General features: G+C 60.9%; 1 protein-coding gene across 1 annotated transcript; it reads right to left on the bottom strand.

The window, feature by feature from the left end:
• Positions 1 to 3,516: 3,516 nt before the first annotated feature.
• On the bottom strand, positions 3,517 to 18,435 carry LBRM_27_0600 (putative calpain-like cysteine peptidase; the record flags this gene model as incomplete). Its single annotated transcript, XM_001565769.2, has 1 exon — positions 3,517 to 18,435. The coding sequence occupies one exon, from the start codon at positions 18,433 to 18,435 to the stop codon at positions 3,517 to 3,519; it is 14,919 nt and encodes a 4,972-aa protein (XP_001565819.2).

Below are 18,435 nucleotides of genomic sequence, written 5' to 3'. Positions count from 1 at the left end.
CAACTCACGCAGAGCCAAGCACGTATAGGAACACGGAGAGAGTCCTCAGCCACAGAAACAGAAAGAGAGACTATGAATGGAGACAGACACGCACTGTGGTGTGAAAGAGAGCCAGACAGCGATGTGACGCGAAAGAGACGTGGGACGAGGAAGGGAGTCTCGCCTGCGGAAATGGCGCAGGTGAGTGACGGAACGTGTAGCCAAAAAACACACACAAAAGAGCGATCTTTTCTTGGCAGATGTCGAAAACACGGAGAGACAAGTCGGGGCGGGCAGAGAGAGGTGGGCTGTGGATGAGGAAAGTGGAATATGTTGGCAGCACAGACGCTGGGGGAAAAAGCGTGAGAGCCAAGAAACCACACACACACACACACACGCACACGCACACGCCTTCCGACGGGCCTCCTTACTTTTCCTCTGTCGTCGTCTTCGTTGTGTTTTCTGTTGTTGGTGTTCCTTCCTGGGCAGCACACCTGCACTCTTTGGCGGCACGAGCGTTGTATCCGTCTGATGTAGCACGTAAGGGTTGGTGAGGAGTTGCAAAGTGGTGCACTACAGCGCAAAAGAAAATCACCGACGAACAAAACACAGAGTGAGAGGGCGAAGTGAAGAGATGCGATGTTGACGACGTTCAGCGAGTCCGACCGATTCAATCAACTAATCCACCATGTACACAGGTGCAAAGGTAAACGAGAAAACGGAAACAGGGAAGGGGGAAATTCCACTGCGGGAGGCGCGTGTCAATCGAGCAGCAGCGCGGAAGACGGTGGGATCGAGAGTGAAGAAGTGACGTGGACCAGGCAGAAGAAAGCGAGACAAAGAGAAAGGAGGACGAAAGAGCAAAGAGAGTGCACGTATACGTCTGCTGAGAGGACATTCATGCTGAGGAAGAGTGCAATGACCGCCATGGGTATTCTGGTCACCCCCACTACTACTATTGAACGTGACCAGAGCGGGAGAGAGAGAGCAGGAATAGGAGACTGCTTCGCTTTCTTCAAGTAACACTGACAACAGCAGAGCACTTCAGTCCCCCTTTCTCTCCACCGCGTGTGTGTTCTCTGAGAAAAATAGGAAAGGGTGGGCTGGTTGCTTTACTCAAGGATCCGAGAGAAGATAATGATGAGGCAAACGAGATTTACTCCATCAACCCACGTGCAGCGCTGCCTTCACCCATTCAGTCTTTCCTCCCCCAACACGCAGCGACAAACAGAGCTGAACTGTTGGGACTCTCTTCTACGTTTGTCTCGGTCCACAGTTGATGTTGACTGGAGGGCAGCAGATCACTCTGGAGGTCACGCGTGTATGTTCGGTTTTTTATCATCTTGTTGAGTAAGTGAGTACATCATGTGGTGAATCCTCTTGTCGCCATGAAGTGCTTAAACGAGCGCGACCGCATCAAGGGCGTAGTGGGGGAGAAAAATAAGCGACGACTCAAACGAAGCGAAACGTAAAGTGGGAGAAAGGCAGCACACGCGCAGACCTAAAAAAAGAACTAAAAAAAAGGCACGTCAACAACACTCCTCCGCTTTGTGGGGCCCGCTGGTTTCCGTGTTTACTTCCGTGCCGCGTGCCGGCCGCCCACCCCCGTCCCCCATACACGGCAGCCACGGAAGCAGTAGCGTCTCAGGAAGAAAAAAAGGGGGGCAGCTAGACCCTGCCAGAAGACGCACGCATAGAGGCTTGCGCATCGGCGACTCAAGAACTCAGAAAGCCGGACAGCGACGAATGAGCAAAGGCACACTACAAGAAATGGGTTAGCTATGCTTAGTGACGTGTTCTCCCTCAAGAACACGTCACAGAACTCGCTCATTCGGCGTGAGCGCTTCGTAACAATCTCCCCATTCCGTAGGGCTTGAGCTGTCGTCTGGCACAGATGATGGCCTCCGTCAGGCTCTTGGCTTCACTCGTTCTTTTGTGTCTCTTTCTCATTGTCCCTTGAGAGCTCATGGCGAGCACCTCGCATGTTCAACTGGCACGCGCAGCATACGCGCGCGCACGCACCGGGAGTCCGAGTTCCCCTCAGAACTCGATACCGAAACGCATGCACGTTCCTGGCAGGAGTCATCACCAACGCCGGTAAGGAAGCCAACCGCACTGCAGAAAGAGAGAGAGTGTGTGTGAAAAAATAGACGATGAGGGGGCGAGGAGTACGCACGCGATACCAAGCTACGGAGACAGGGGCGGAGGAAGTGGCTTGAGGAGGTACAGACTAAGGGGAAGAAGGGGAATGTAACATGGCAAAGGAGGCGTAGACGGAAAATGGCGAGCATTCGAACACCAAAGAGGCCTACAATCTGACACACAGACGCATACATCTTGATGCGTGTGAATAGGTGGCAGCGAGAGAGAGAGAGAGACCAGCACTCATCCTCCAAGACACACTATCCAACCGAATGCGAACGAAAAAGCGAATGAGAAAGACGGGAAAGGAAAGGGAGAGGGGTCCGTTCATCGGCTAAAGCATCTCAGACACCTTGCGAGAAGTATCCTCGAAGAATATCGCCCATGACGCAGAAGCAAACAAAAGTGACAAAACAACAACAAAGAAAGAAACGCACATTAGGCGACACCAAGCCACGCACGTTTTACTGTGGCACCTGACGACGACGGCGTACGCACCATACGCTCATAGGCCTCTGAGGTTGAGGGAGAGTATGAGAGAGAGAGACAGAGACAGAGAAAAAAGTGAAAGAAAGCGGTGAGGAATGATGAAGGAAACAAACGTGAATCCATGAAACGACAGCCGCAAAACACCGGCCAGGAAATAACGAACTTTGGGGGTACGAAGAGGGGAACAGCGAGAGGGACCGATAGGGGATAAAAGAGCTGGGGAAAGCAAACCTGGCACAACACGTAGACATCGCACATAGACCCTTCTGGGGTCGATGTATGGACGCGCAAAGAAACAAACTTTCCGTGGTGTTCTTTGGGGTGGATGGTGTGAAGCAACACCACCTAGCATGCACAGACACACACACACACAGAAGATGCTGGTGTCCTGCAATGACCCAGTTGCTCATGCGATTTGGCGGCACAGAAAGGGAGGAGCAGCGCGGAAGGGGACCGTCAAGAAAGAGAGAGAGCGCTGTATCATTAAAGGAGAGAAAACAGTGGTGGCAGGGAACGTCACGCTTCATCCTTCTCTCCGCGGGTCTTAGCCTACTTGGGCCGGCGAAGATCCACTCGTGTTACGCTACACCCTGTCATAACCCATACAAACAAATACTCGCGCAGATAGCGGCGTCGATACACCTTCGTCCCATCTCAGCTAACAGGCGCAATACAAATTTGCAGTACTCCGCTCAGGGCTGCAGCGTGGAGGACCTCCCCGTACCACGCTGAGCGAAAGGAGAGGGGGAAAAAAGGCAGTGCCGCAACACAAGACAGCGAAGAAACCCACAAAGCGGATCTGGAGAGGCAGCGGATGTGTGTGTGCGCGCGCGCTTATTTTTCCTCCACTCAATACTGCCCCCTCTCCCATCCCATCTACTATTCTCCTGTGCGCTAAACTGGACATTACAAGTACCTGCGATTGCGCGGGTTGCCGCGCGGCGTTTGCGCTGCAATGCTAGAGGTAGACGCAGAGCGCTGCGGCACCTGAGGCTGCCACGCACCCAGGCGAGCACTTGCAGAGGACGTGGTGGCTTTGGAGGACTGCACGCGCGGCGGGACATTGGGACGTATAGGCTCATTCAATGAAGCGAAGCGTGCTTGTGCATATGTTGGAGTGTAGATGATCAACGTGCATGGTGCATCTCCAGAGACAGGCCTGGAAGGGCAACCAACCAGGAAAGTGTATCGCCCAGGCTTTGTCGCCTGGAACGCGATAGCGTGCTCGCGCGCGTTTGACGCATCTCCGGTAGAACAGACGAGAGCGGTGTTGTTTTCGTAGACAGCCATGAATATCTCATCCTCGGCTAAGTGATCGCCGCGCTTTATCGATTTCGGATCAGTCACCTTATTCTGATGCAGTAAGGCGTGAACATCGCATGGACTACTCACCACGAGGTCGACACGCACACTTGTCCCGGTGCCAGGCTGCACCAGCACATCCTTTGTTAAGCAACTGTGCGTTTCGTCGATCGGACGAAGTGTGGTGAGGTTGACTGGGTTGTCTTGCGGGTAGACGGAAAGCTGATACTTTCCAAAGCAGGCCTTCTTCTTGGTGTACGGAATTAAGTAGCACGTACTGTTCGCCGGCAGCTCCATCTCCACGCAAACCTCACGAGCATCGGTGAGGAGGCCTTTCTGCAGAAATTTGTGTGTGTTGTACGCCAGGAGGGGCGCCACAAGCTGCGCGTTGCTGTCAGGCCGCAAGAGCGCCAACGCCGTCAAGTGGTACACCCCAAGGTTATGAGCGTCGTAGTAGACTGGTGCGCTGTGACGCAGCTCGGCCAGCACCGTCACATTTCGGTTGGAGTTGTTCTGCACGAGGTACATCGGATTTCGCCGAAAAGTAGTGTACGTTGGATTGCCACCGCTGCATGCACCCGTCCACTCTCCAGAGACTGTGAGGCGATCCCCGCAATTGACGTGGCAACGCTGCATGCTGGAGAAGTTGCGCAGGAACACCGGCTGTGGCACGTACAGAAACTCTGGCTCGCTCTCCGGGTCTGCCTTGCATACAGACCGCAACTTGGGTGTCCAATCAGAATCGCCCTTCGCCAGTGGCCCGTGGTACTCGGGTGCATCGCGGTAGCAGTTGTGGATCTTCACTACCACATCGGATGGGTCGTTCGACCCCGGCACGGTCTCGATCACGTCAAAAACGGCGTAGTGACAGTGGCGGTGAATCCCATCCGGCGTCATGTCACTCGACACCGCCATGAACACGTCACCCCGCTCGAGCTGCTCATGAATGCGCCGCCAGAAGGTCACATCTCGGTAGTTGCACCCCGATACCTCCGCCGACAGCTTAGCGTCTAGAGGAAGATGTGTCACTGGTCGGCCGGTTAAGTCTCGCAGCGTCTCGTGTGACGTGCACTCGTCAAACCGATCGTAACCGCCTACATACTTGGCGTAGGCCTTCTCCACCAGCAGCGGCCACCATGCACCATTGGGCGAAACAGTGAACCGTGGCACCCCGTTCGCGTCGCACGGTATTCTGTCATCGATCCCCACCGTGACAGGAGTGCCGTTGGGGTCAAAGAAAACAAAGGTGTACGGTGCGCGGACAGGGTGCGCCTTGACCTGGAAGAGGCGGTGCAGTAGCGGTGGTTGCCGGCTCAACGCTGCCAGGAACGGTGCGAGATACGTTAAGTCTCCTGCGGGGGAAGCCATGTCTGACGTTTTGGGATAGTTGGGCAAGAGCGGCTGCATGAGACCTTCAGGGTACACATCAGCAATGCGCGGCCACGCGTCCTCTGCCTGGCTGTTTGCGTCGTGGAAGGGTGGGTCTGTAAATGCGGACGCCAATTCCACCGTTTCCCGTCGGTGCTCCTCAGTTCGCTCCTCCACCTCCCTCAGCTTCTTCTTTCCTTGCGGACGACGCGGAGGACTGCAGGACTCCCCCGGCGCGCCATTTGGTTTTCTGGGCTTCTTTGGTTGGCCATCGCTTGCGGTCGTGTGCTTAATGTGGTCCCTTTTGTATTCATCTGCAAGCTCCTCCACCCGACGGCGCAACGCATCCTCGACCTCCTCCTGATACCCAGCCGAGTAGTCCTCCGGGTGGTTCATCACACGCCTCCTCTCTTCAGACAACCCCCTGAACACCTCGTCGTCACGGTATGGAATCTTGTCTAAAGGAATACCGTACACTTCCTTGCCTAAAAACAAATATGATTCGCCTGCCTCTATCTCATCAGCGACGTTCCAGGTACTGCGGCCCATGACGGTACTGACGTATCTGCCATTCTTCTTTGGAGTAGTGTTTTGTCGACGACCACCAGGTTGATTATCAAACAGCTCTTTCTGCGAGACCTCACTCACCGTCTCCGCAGAGATTCCACGACATACGCCGTGCAGCGGGATTTCCGCCAACTCACTCGCACGTTGCCGCAACGAGTCCACCAAGGCCGCCCGTCGACAACCGCCACCACGATCGTCGGACGCCTCTAAATTGAAAAGCTCTCGCTCCAACGCCACAAATGTCTCATCCCGGTCGAGCTCCGCGCCACCCTCAGCCAGCAAAGCCATCTTCTCCCCTACAACAGCAGATCGAATTTCGTCCTTAAACCGCCGAGCAAGTACGTGCGCACGATCGAGCATCTCTCCCTCAAGTTGCCGAATTCTCTTCAGCTCTGAATCGGCCTTTAACACGTCGAGATACTCGTCGTTTTGCTTACAAAAAACATCATCATCGCTCAACTTCAAGAGCACAGTGGGGACACCATCAACCACCGATCCCAACAGCCCGTCGAAGCCCCTTTCAGTTGTGCGCCTTCCCATCATAACATTCAATGCACCAACACCGTCAACTTCTTCACAACTGCCTACATCTTTCCGGATCCCCATCCCACCACTTCCACACGAGCACTCGTCCTTCTTCTCAAGACAATCCTGACAATAGGCAAGACCACGTGCCAAAAAATAAACACGATTCATCATCTCCTCTTCAATAGCAGCCATCTCTTTCGCGTTGCGCCGCGGGTCCTGCGCCAGGCCGCGCCACTCGTCCTCCAGCGCAACGAACTCCGCGTCCTCGTCCAGCGGGACGTGGGACAGCGGCACGCCCTCCGGCTTCGGGTCCAGCACCTTGCCGCGATCCGCCCACTTCGTCTCGCTCGCAAGCACGTGCGCACGGTCGTTCATCGCCTTCTCCAGGTCTGCGAGCGCCCTCTCGTTGCGCCGCGGGTCCTGTGCCAGGCCGCGCCACTCGTCCTCCAGCGCAACGAACTCCGCGTCCTCGTCCAGCGGGACGTGGGACAGCGGCACGCCCTCCGGCTTCGGGTCCAGCACCTTGCCGCGGTCCGCCCACTTCGTCTCGCTCGCAAGCACGTGCGCACGGTCGTTCATCGCCTTCTCCAGGTCTGCGAGCGCCCTCTCGTTGCGCCGCGGGTCCTGTGCCAGGCCGCGCCACTCGTCCTCCAGCGCAACGAACTCCGCGTCCTCGTCCAGCGGGACGTGGGACAGCGGCACGCCCTCCGGCTTCGGGTCCAGCACCTTGCCGCGGTCCGCCCACTTCGTCTCGCTCGCAAGCACGTGCGCACGGTCGTTCATCGCCTTCTCCAGGTCTGCGAGCGCCCTCTCGTTGCGCCGCGGGTCCTGTGCCAGGCCGCGCCACTCGTCCTCCAGCGCAACGAACTCCGCGTCCTCGTCCAGCGGGACGTGGGACAGCGGCACGCCCTCCGGCTTCGGGTCCAGCACCTTGCCGCGGTCCGCCCACTTCGTCTCGCTCGCAAGCACGTGCGCACGGTCGTTCATCGCCTTCTCCAGGTCTGCGAGCGCCCTCTCGTTGCGCCGCGGGTCCTGTGCCAGGCCGCGCCACTCGTCCTCCAGCGCAACGAACTCCGCGTCCTCGTCCAGCGGGACGTGGGACAGCGGCACGCCCTCCGGCTTCGGGTCCAGCACCTTGCCGCGGTCCGCCCACTTCGTCTCGCTCGCAAGCACGTGCGCACGGTCGTTCATCGCCTTCTCCAGGTCTGCGAGCGCCCTCTCGTTGCGCCGCGGGTCCTGCGCCAGGCCGCGCCACTCGTCCTCCAGCGCAACGAACTCCGCGTCCTCGTCCAGCGGGACGTGGGACAGCGGCACGCCCTCCGGCTTCGGGTCCAGCACCTTGCCGCGGTCCGCCCACTTCGTCTCGCTCGCAAGCACGTGCGCACGGTCGTTCATCGCCTTCTCCAGGTCTGCGAGCGCCCTCTCGTTGCGCCGCGGGTCCTGCGCCAGGCCGCGCCACTCGTCCTCCAGCGCAACGAACTCCGCGTCCTCGTCCAGCGGGACGTGGGACAGCGGCACGCCCTCCGGCTTCGGGTCCAGCACCTTGCCGCGGTCCGCCCACTTCGTCTCGCTCGCAAGCACGTGCGCACGGTCGTTCATCGCCTTCTCCAGGTCTGCGAGCGCCCTCTCGTTGCGCCGCGGGTCCTGCGCCAGGCCGCGCCACTCGTCCTCCAGCGCAACGAACTCCGCGTCCTCGTCCAGCGGGACGTGGGACAGCGGCACGCCCTCCGGCTTCGGGTCCAGCACCTTGCCGCGGTCCGCCCACTTCTTCTCGCTCGCAAGCACGTGCGCACGGTCGTTCATCGCCTTCTCCAGGTCTGCGAGCGCCCTCTCGTTGCGCCGCGGGTCCTGCGCCAGGCCGCGCCACTCGTCCTCCAGCGCAACGAACTCCGCGTCCTCGTCCAGCGGGACGTGGGACAGCGGCACGCCCTCCGGCTTCGGGTCCAGCACCTTGCCGCGGTCCGCCCACTTCGTCTCGCTCGCAAGCACGTGCGCACGGTCGTTCATCGCCTTCTCCAGGTCTGCGAGCGCCCTCTCGTTGCGCCGCGGGTCCTGCGCCAGGCCGCGCCACTCGTCCTCCAGCGCAACGAACTCCGCGTCCTCGTCCAGCGGGACGTGGGACAGCGGCACGCCCTCCGGCTTCGGGTCCAGCACCTTGCCGCGGTCCGCCCACTTCGTCTCGCTCGCAAGCACGTGCGCACGGTCGTTCATCGCCTTCTCCAGGTCTGCGAGCGCCCTCTCGTTGCGCCGCGGGTCCTGCGCCAGGCCGCGCCACTCGTCCTCCAGCGCAACGAACTCCGCGTCCTCGTCCAGCGGGACGTGGGACAGCGGCACGCCCTCCGGCTTCGGGTCCAGCACCTTGCCGCGGTCCGCCCACTTCGTCTCGCTCGCAAGCACGTGCGCACGGTCGTTCATCGCCTTCTCCAGGTCTGCGAGCGCCCTCTCGTTGCGCCGCGGGTCCTGTGCCAGGCCGCGCCACTCGTCCTCCAGCGCAACGAACTCCGCGTCCTCGTCCAGCGGGACGTGGGACAGCGGCACGCCCTCCGGCTTCGGGTCCAGCACCTTGCCGCGATCCGCCCACTTCGTCTCGCTCGCAAGCACGTGCGCACGGTCGTTCATCGCCTTCTCCAGGTCTGCGAGCGCCCTCTCGTTGCGCCGCGGGTCCTGTGCCAGGCCGCGCCACTCGTCCTCCAGCGCAACGAACTCCGCGTCCTCGTCCAGCGGGACGTGGGACAGCGGCACGCCCTCCGGCTTCGGGTCCAGCACCTTGCCGCGGTCCGCCCACTTCGTCTCGCTCGCAAGCACGTGCGCACGGTCGTTCATCGCCTTCTCCAGGTCTGCGAGCGCCCTCTCGTTGCGCCGCGGGTCCTGCGCCAGGCCGCGCCACTCGTCCTCCAGCGCAACGAACTCCGCGTCCTCGTCCAGCGGGACGTGGGACAGCGGCACGCCCTCCGGCTTCGGGTCCAGCACCTTGCCGCGGTCCGCCCACTTCGTCTCGCTCGCAAGCACGTGCGCACGGTCGTTCATCGCCTTCTCCAGGTCTGCGAGCGCCCTCTCGTTGCGCCGCGGGTCCTGTGCCAGGCCGCGCCACTCGTCCTCCAGCGCAACGAACTCCGCGTCCTCGTCCAGCGGGACGTGGGACAGCGGCACGCCCTCCGGCTTCGGGTCCAGCACCTTGCCGCGGTCCGCCCACTTCGTCTCGCTCGCAAGCACGTGCGCACGGTCGTTCATCGCCTTCTCCAGGTCTGCGAGCGCCCTCTCGTTGCGCCGCGGGTCCTGTGCCAGGCCGCGCCACTCGTCCTCCAGCGCAACGAACTCCGCGTCCTCGTCCAGCGGGACGTGGGACAGCGGCACGCCCTCCGGCTTCGGGTCCAGCACCTTGCCGCGGTCCGCCCACTTCGTCTCGCTCGCAAGCACGTGCGCACGGTCGTTCATCGCCTTCTCCAGGTCTGCGAGCGCCCTCTCGTTGCGCCGCGGGTCCTGCGCCAGGCCGCGCCACTCGTCCTCCAGCGCAACGAACTCCGCGTCCTCGTCCAGCGGGACGTGGGACAGCGGCACGCCCTCCGGCTTCGGGTCCAGCACCTTGCCGCGGTCCGCCCACTTCGTCTCGCTCGCAAGCACGTGCGCACGGTCGTTCATCGCCTTCTCCAGGTCTGCGAGCGCCCTCTCGTTGCGCCGCGGGTCCTGTGCCAGGCCGCGCCACTCGTCCTCCAGCGCAACGAACTCCGCGTCCTCGTCCAGCGGGACGTGGGACAGCGGCACGCCCTCCGGCTTCGGGTCCAGCACCTTGCCGCGGTCCGCCCACTTCGTCTCGCTCGCAAGCACGTGCGCACGGTCGTTCATCGCCTTCTCCAGGTCTGCGAGCGCCCTCTCGTTGCGCCGCGGGTCCTGTGCCAGGCCGCGCCACTCGTCCTCCAGCGCAACGAACTCCGCGTCCTCGTCCAGCGGGACGTGGGACAGCGGCACGCCCTCCGGCTTCGGGTCCAGCACCTTGCCGCGATCCGCCCACTTCGTCTCGCTCGCAAGCACGTGCGCACGGTCGTTCATCGCCTTCTCCAGGTCTGCGAGCGCCCTCTCGTTGCGCCGCGGGTCCTGTGCCAGGCCGCGCCACTCGTCCTCCAGCGCAACGAACTCCGCGTCCTCGTCCAGCGGGACGTGGGACAGCGGCACGCCCTCCGGCTTCGGGTCCAGCACCTTGCCGCGATCCGCCCACTTCGTCTCGCTCGCAAGCACGTGCGCACGGTCGTTCATCGCCTTCTCCAGGTCTGCGAGCGCCCTCTCGTTGCGCCGCGGGTCCTGCGCCAGGCCGCGCCACTCGTCCTCCAGCGCAACGAACTCCGCGTCCTCGTCCAGCGGGACGTGGGACAGCGGCACGCCCTCCGGCTTCGGGTCCAGCACCTTGCCGCGGTCCGCCCACTTCGTCTCGCTCGCAAGCACGTGCGCACGGTCGTTCATCGCCTTCTCCAGGTCTGCGAGCGCCCTCTCGTTGCGCCGCGGGTCCTGCGCCAGGCCGCGCCACTCGTCCTCCAGCGCAACGAACTCCGCGTCCTCGTCCAGCGGGACGTGGGACAGCGGCACGCCCTCCGGCTTCGGGTCCAGCACCTTGCCGCGGTCCGCCCACTTCTTCTCGCTCGCAAGCACGTGCGCACGGTCGTTCATCGCCTTCTCCAGGTCTGCGAGCGCCCTCTCGTTGCGCCGCGGGTCCTGCGCCAGGCCGCGCCACTCGTCCTCCAGCGCAACGAACTCCGCGTCCTCGTCCAGCGGGACGTGGGACAGCGGCACGCCCTCCGGCTTCGGGTCCAGCACCTTGCCGCGGTCCGCCCACTTCTTCTCGCTCGCAAGCACGTGCGCACGGTCGTTCATCGCCTTCTCCAGGTCTGCGAGCGCCCTCTCGTTGCGCCGCGGGTCCTGCGCCAGGCCGCGCCACTCGTCCTCCAGCGCAACGAACTCCGCGTCCTCGTCCAGCGGGACGTGGGACAGCGGCACGCCCTCCGGCTTCGGGTCCAGCACCTTGCCGCGGTCCGCCCACTTCGTCTCGCTCGCAAGCACGTGCGCACGGTCGTTCATCGCCTTCTCCAGGTCTGCGAGCGCCCTCTCGTTGCGCCGCGGGTCCTGTGCCAGGCCGCGCCACTCGTCCTCCAGCGCAACGAACTCCGCGTCCTCGTCCAGCGGGACGTGGGACAGCGGCACGCCCTCCGGCTTCGGGTCCAGCACCTTGCCGCGGTCCGCCCACTTCGTCTCGCTCGCAAGCACGTGCGCACGGTCGTTCATCGCCTTCTCCAGGTCTGCGAGCGCCCTCTCGTTGCGCCGCGGGTCCTGTGCCAGGCCGCGCCACTCGTCCTCCAGCGCAACGAACTCCGCGTCCTCGTCCAGCGGGACGTGGGACAGCGGCACGCCCTCCGGCTTCGGGTCCAGCACCTTGCCGCGGTCCGCCCACTTCGTCTCGCTCGCAAGCACGTGCGCACGGTCGTTCATCGCCTTCTCCAGGTCTGCGAGCGCCCTCTCGTTGCGCCGCGGGTCCTGCGCCAGGCCGCGCCACTCGTCCTCCAGCGCAACGAACTCCGCGTCCTCGTCCAGCGGGACGTGGGACAGCGGCACGCCCTCCGGCTTCGGGTCCAGCACCTTGCCGCGGTCCGCCCACTTCTTCTCGCTCGCAAGCACGTGCGCACGGTCGTTCATCGCCTTCTCCAGGTCTGCGAGCGCCCTCTCGTTGCGCCGCGGGTCCTGCGCCAGGCCGCGCCACTCGTCCTCCAGCGCAACGAACTCCGCGTCCTCGTCCAGCGGGACGTGGGACAGCGGCACGCCCTCCGGCTTCGGGTCCAGCACCTTGCCGCGGTCCGCCCACTTCGTCTCGCTCGCAAGCACGTGCGCACGGTCGTTCATCGCCTTCTCCAGGTCTGCGAGCGCCCTCTCGTTGCGCCGCGGGTCCTGCGCCAGGCCGCGCCACTCGTCCTCCAGCGCAACGAACTCCGCGTCCTCGTCCAGCGGGACGTGGGACAGCGGCACGCCCTCCGGCTTCGGGTCCAGCACCTTGCCGCGGTCCGCCCACTTCTTCTCGCTCGCAAGCACGTGCGCGCGTTCGTTGAGGGTATTTTCGATTGTACGTATGTCGAGTGCGTTGCCGGATCGCAGACTACTTCGACGCTTCTGCTCAAGGTGGACGAAGTCGATGTCATTATCGAGGGGAAGCAGACGCAGTGGGACCGCGGCAGTCGTCGCAACGAGGAACATTTCACGCTCCTTCCATTTCTGTTCTTCGGCGACGGCATGCAGGCGTTGGTTCAAGGCTTCTTGTTGAGCGCGCAACTGCGCCTCTGTCTTTTGTTCGTCAGCCTCTGTCTTTTCCAGATCGGTAATGGCTTGTAAGAAGGGCTGGTCGCGGCTCAGGATCGGGAGTTCCGCGAGAGGGATGCCAGCCGGACGCTTGCTGAGGAATGGGTAGCGCCGCACGAGCTTCTCCGCTGCTAGCTCATACACGCGTTGTTGCATGCTGTCTCGAATGGCTTTTATCTGTGTTGCTGAGCTATTGTTAGCGAGGCTTTTCTGGAGATCCGCCTCTTTTTCCATGTATTCGGGATCTTCGTCGAGACCCACCTCTGCCAGCAAGATGCCGAAGGGTGCTTCTTCGAGAAAGGAGCGCAAGGCGTGCACGGCCTGCCGCTTTAGCTCCCCATGTCTCTTGCGAATGGCCTCCTTGAGATCCATGATCTGTTCCTCGTTGGAGATGGGGTCCTCGGAGAGGAGGGTGTACAACTTTTCCTCCATGTCCTGGCACGGTGCGTCGCTGCCCACGGACATCAAAGATGGGCTGCGGCACTGCTCGCCCGTGATTTCGGCTCGCATGTTCGCACGAAAGTTGTCTGCTATCTCTGCCGCTCGAGCCTTCAACTTCTCTTCGATGGTGTTGATGACGTGAGGGTTGGTGGCTGGGTTGCTCAAGAGATTCATGCGCTCCTCCTCGAGATGTCGAATGAGTGAGTCTTCATGGAGGTCAAGCAAGTTCACGGGCACTCCATTTGGCTTGCCGTAGAGTCTCACGCGCTCCTCGTGCATCATTGATTTTGCCAGCGCGGCGGCACGGCTGTTAATCAATTCCTCAGTCGCGCGAATGGCTGCTGCGTTTCGCAGAGGATCGTACTTCAGTCGCGCGCGCTGAGCCTCCAGTGTGGTGATGGTGGTGTCGGCATTCAGAGGAAGCTCTCCCAGGTTCTTGGTATGGTAGCTGTCTTTCATGTACTGCGGACGCTCTGCTGCGTTCATCGCGATGGCCATACTGCTCGCCATGTGGCCCAGCTCTTCCTCAATCTCTATCACCTTGTTCATGTCTGGATTTGGTTGCTTCAATAAGTCACGCCGCCTACGCTCCTTTGCAAGAAAGTCGTTGCTGGTGTTGAGCGGAAGATCCGCAATGCGCCGTCCGTTGTGTTCTGGTGCGAGGTAGCTGGGGCGCTGCTTGGCCAGCAGCTCTGCCGCCATATCCTTCGCCATATCGTTCAGCTCATCCTCCAACGCAGCGACAGCGGTGGCGCCCTCGCATGAGCTCTTCATTTTCTCCCGGCGCAGCGCCTCCTTGAGGACAAAGTTGCGATTCTCGCTCAGCGGTAGCTCATCGATCGCGACGTGCAAGTGCTCTGGTTTCATATGCTGGCGATCCGCCGCGAGCTCCGCAACTGCCAACCCTTCGGCACGCTCGTTGAGGGCGTCGTTCAGCTTTCGAATCTTCGCCTCATCGCACGGTTCCTGCTGACGCTCGCGCAGTCGCGCTACCTCAAGGAGGTGGAACTCCGGGTCGATGTCAAGTGGCAAATCGTCCACTGGGAGTCCCAAATGCATAGGGTTGAGGAAGAGATCGCGCTCGCTAGCCTTCTTCTCGTTCGCCACCTCTCTCACCCGTTTCTTCAGCATTTCCTGCCATATCGCTACGTCGTCCCGATTCTTCTCTGGATCCTTCATTGCCAATCGCAGTGTATGCTCGAGACCAGTGAACTGCTCGTCTTCGTTCAGCGGAAGCAGCTCCAGCGGTATCCCCTCCGCTTGGGATCCGAGGAAAGCGCGCTCCCGCTTGTGCATGTCGTCCGCCATCCTCGCCGCCATATTATCCATTGTATTCTCAAGCGTGTTCACGCGGGCTGCGTTCTGCAAAAGATGCCTTCTAAGCTGCTCTCTTTCCTGGGCCATTTTTGCAAACGCGGGGTTCTCCATGAGCGGCAGGTCACCGGTCGGGATGCCCAGGTACTGCGGACGCATAAACGAGGACGACAGCGCCCTCTCTTTCGCTTCCGCATCCGCAGGCGACGCACGACTCGTCTTCTCCTGCAACTGTGCTGCGCTCACGGCCTGCCGCTTTTCCACGGCCACTTCCACAGGCTCCGTAGTGTGGCGATCGCCATCCACCAGCGTATCACTGTCGACGAGCTCGACCAGCGGCTGCCCCTTTAGGTCTTCACAGCACTGCGCACTCTCGTATGCGTCTGTGATGCGCACCCGCGCCGCCTCAACGCAAACGATCTCGACTCGACACTTCACCTCTACATCCCTCGCCGCTGGACACGTGATGGACAACACGTAGCGGCCTTGTGCGGGCAGGTAGGCCACCAGGCCGATCTCCTTCAAGTTTGACGCCGCCGACACCCGTGCCACCTGCTGCTTCGCATCGTCGTAGAGGTACATGCCGACGTAATTGTCAGTCCGCACGTCACTACTACTGCGCGCATCCCGGTTCCATTGCGAGAGGAGAATGTGCGCGACTGTAGGCACGTCGACGAGGAAGTCGACACGATCTTTTCCCTCGGGCACCATTGTAACGTGCTTGACCGCCGGCAAGTCACGGGCGACGTTGAGGCGAAGGCGAGAAATGCTCACCGCGCGCTCGTCCGCCGGTCTGCGGTACCAGTACGAGAGCAGAAAGATGCTTTTCTCATGGTACATGGCCGTTGGAACGAGGTAGCACTGCGATTGAGGTGGAACGCGTATCTTGCTTGCCACCTCTCGGTAATTAAGGAAGATGCCCTTCTGCACGACTTGGTGGTTGTTATGCGTGACAAGGTACGTCGGAATCGAATCGTTCTCCATGCTCTGTGCCAGGAGAAGGTCGCACCGCACGTAGCTCAGCTCTGGCAACAAGTGCAGCTGGCGCCGCTTGTCTGGCTGCCGAATCATGGCCATTATCTCCACCGCCTCGTTGCTTGTATTGACAACGGTGTAGAGCGGGTTTTCGCGCCACGTGAGTAGTGACGGGTTGCCGCCGTTCGTACCGTCACCCCATTCACTGTGAAAGTTCCAGCAGGGCTCGATGAGTCCAAGAAGATGCACCTGCGACATGATGAAGAATGTGTGCAGGAAGATGTCGGCCGGCACACAGATGGTGTTCTGCATGGTGCTGATGTGGTGCATTCCTCGCGATGCCCACCGCGGATCCGCCGGATCAGACATAGGGCCAGTGTACGTGTACGCCGCGTACGGGTTATGCAGCTGCACCACCACCTCGCTGAGGGAACGAGGTGGTGATGCAGAAGTGACGAGTATGTCGAGGACACCGTAAAACTGATGAGGTGCCAGACCGAGATTCTCTGTGGCATCGCCGGTTTGGGCTCCCACGGCTGTGGTGCGTAGCTCGTCACGCAGCCTCAGCCAGTACATGGGAGACGTTATGTCCAACTCAGCTGGCATTGTCGTTGGTAGGTCCAGCGGCGTGTTGATGACAGGACGGCCGGAGAAGTCGTGGAAGACCTCAGCGAGCGAGCAGCCCGCCAGGTTCTCATACAGCGTGTAGAACTTCGCGTACGCCTTCTCCAGCAGCAGCGGCCACCAGTGGTGGGTCGGCGAGCGGCAAAACACCGTGTCGTCCTTCACCATCGGAATGCGGTCGTCGATCTCCACCTTCACCCACTGCCCGTAGCGGTGGAACTGGAACGTGTAGCGGCCGTCCTTGCGCGGGTTCTTCGAGACGAAGCAGTTGCGGATCACGTCGGGGTGGCGTTCCAGCAGTGCCGCGAACGCCGTCAGCGTACTGCAGTCGTAGTGGTCGCCCTGCCCGAACTGGTCCCGCCTCAGCTCGTTCGGCAACAGCGGCACGGTCTTGCCTTCAGGGTACAGGTCGCCGATGTGCACCCACGGCCCCATCGTCACATCGCCGTTCCATTGCATAAATCCACGATCTTCAAACGGCACGTTACTGTCTGGACGCTCCGGCACATCAGCGGACGGCTCCTGGAACGCTTCGTAGTCGATGCGAGTGACTCGCGGGCGTATGCCTTCATTCTCCTCGACGCTCTCCGCTTCATCAGGCAGCATGGAGGCGTCCTCTGGAGCCGTGACGCGGCGAACCTGGCTGCCAAAGGAAGACACAATAGTGACTTTGGCCGGCACGTCGCCCTTTCCGCGAGGACACGTGATCGAGATGGCATACCGACCACTCCGAGGAAGGCGGTGGATGACGCTCGTTTCACGGAAGTTCGTCGCGGCGTGCACGCCCGCCACCTTGCGGTCCGTGTCGTCGTAGAGGTACATACCCATGTAATCCTCCGTCATGGCGTCGCCGCCCGACTTGCTGACGTAGGGCTTTGTTTGGTGGAGAAGGATGTGTACATCGGTGGCTTCATCAACGTAGAAGTCGACCCGGTCTTTGGTTTGCATCTGCAGCTGCACTTCCGCTGTAGCAGGGCTCTCCCAGTCCATTTCAGTCCCCGTGAGCTTATTGATGGTGATGTTGCTGTAGTCTTCATGAGCCATGCGGTAGACGGCCAGCAGGAACTTGGCCTCGTCGCCCTTGTGCATACAGGAGGGGACGAGGTAGCAGAGTGATTGCGGCGGAATTTTGATGGTATTTGCCACCTCACGTGAGTTGAGGAAGAGGCTCTTAAAGATTGGCTTGTGGTTGTTGGCAGTCACCCAGAAGGTGGGGATCGGGTAGTGATAGGTGCATTGCGAAAGGATCATGCCGCACTGCTTGTACGTGGTCTCCTCCTTCGGGCCTTTCCGGTGCCGCTGATCATCCTGTTTGACCACAACTGTAAGCGTCACCGCCTCTGTGCCGTGATTCCTGAAGCAGTAAAGGGGATTTTTGCGCCACGACACGCTGGTGGGATTGCCGCCGGCCGACTCACCCTTCCACTCGTCCTCAAAATACGTCGCATCCGAGGCAACGGTGCTGATGTAGCATAGCTGCATCGAGTTGACAATGCGAAGGAAAACATTCAGCGGCAAAAAGATGGAGCGCGGGTTGTTGACGTCGTACTTAACGCGGTGCTTATCTGACCAGGCCAAGTCGTTCTGGTTGAGGGGTCCAGTGTAGACAAATTCGTCATCTTCGAAGGGGTTGTGCAGGCGAATAACGATGTCATCGAGCGCAGATGTCCCCTGAAGAGAGAAAATATCGAGGAGGCCGTACTGTTGTTCTCGCTGCAGACCCATCGTCTCGAGCTCGATATCTTTGGTAAGTACTGATGCCACAAACTCCCCAGAGTGTATGCGCTGCGCCAAGTCAAGCCAGTAGCACCCTTCAAGTACATTGCAGTTCGCCGCCTTAGCCAGCTTGGCGTCCATGGGGATGTTCAGCACCGGGTTGCCAGTCAGGTCGTGGAAGGTCTCCTGCAGTGTGCAGCCCTCGAGATGGTCGTAGGCGGTGTAGAACTTCGCGTACGCCTTCTCCAGCAGCAGCGGCCACCAGTGCTCCGTCGGGGACCGAAGGTAGAGCACCTCGCCGTCCTCCATGGGAATTGTGTCGTCGATCTCGACCCTCACCCACTCCCGCCCGCGGAAGAACTGGAACGTGTAGCGGCCATCCTGGCGCACTTTCTGGGTCACAAAGCAGTTGCGGATCACATCAGGGAAGCGCACAAGCGTTGCGAGGGCAGAGATCATGAAGCACTCGTAGTGGTTGCCTTGGCCAAACTGCTCACGCGAGAAAACCTCGGGCAGCAGCGGCTGGTTCACGCCGTTAGGATAGAGTTGGGTAATCGAAATCCATTTAGTGGCGATGCCAGCGTTGTTCTTGTTGAATTCATGGTCAACGAACATGTTGCCACTGTCCGGCACTTCGTCAATCGATGAAGCCCCCAT

Source organism: Leishmania braziliensis, chromosome 27 (assembly GCF_000002845.2).
Source record: "Leishmania braziliensis MHOM/BR/75/M2904 complete genome, chromosome 27".
Taxonomy (NCBI): Eukaryota; Euglenozoa; class Kinetoplastea; order Trypanosomatida; family Trypanosomatidae; genus Leishmania; species Leishmania braziliensis.
This window is presented reverse-complemented; position numbering and strand designations above follow the sequence as displayed.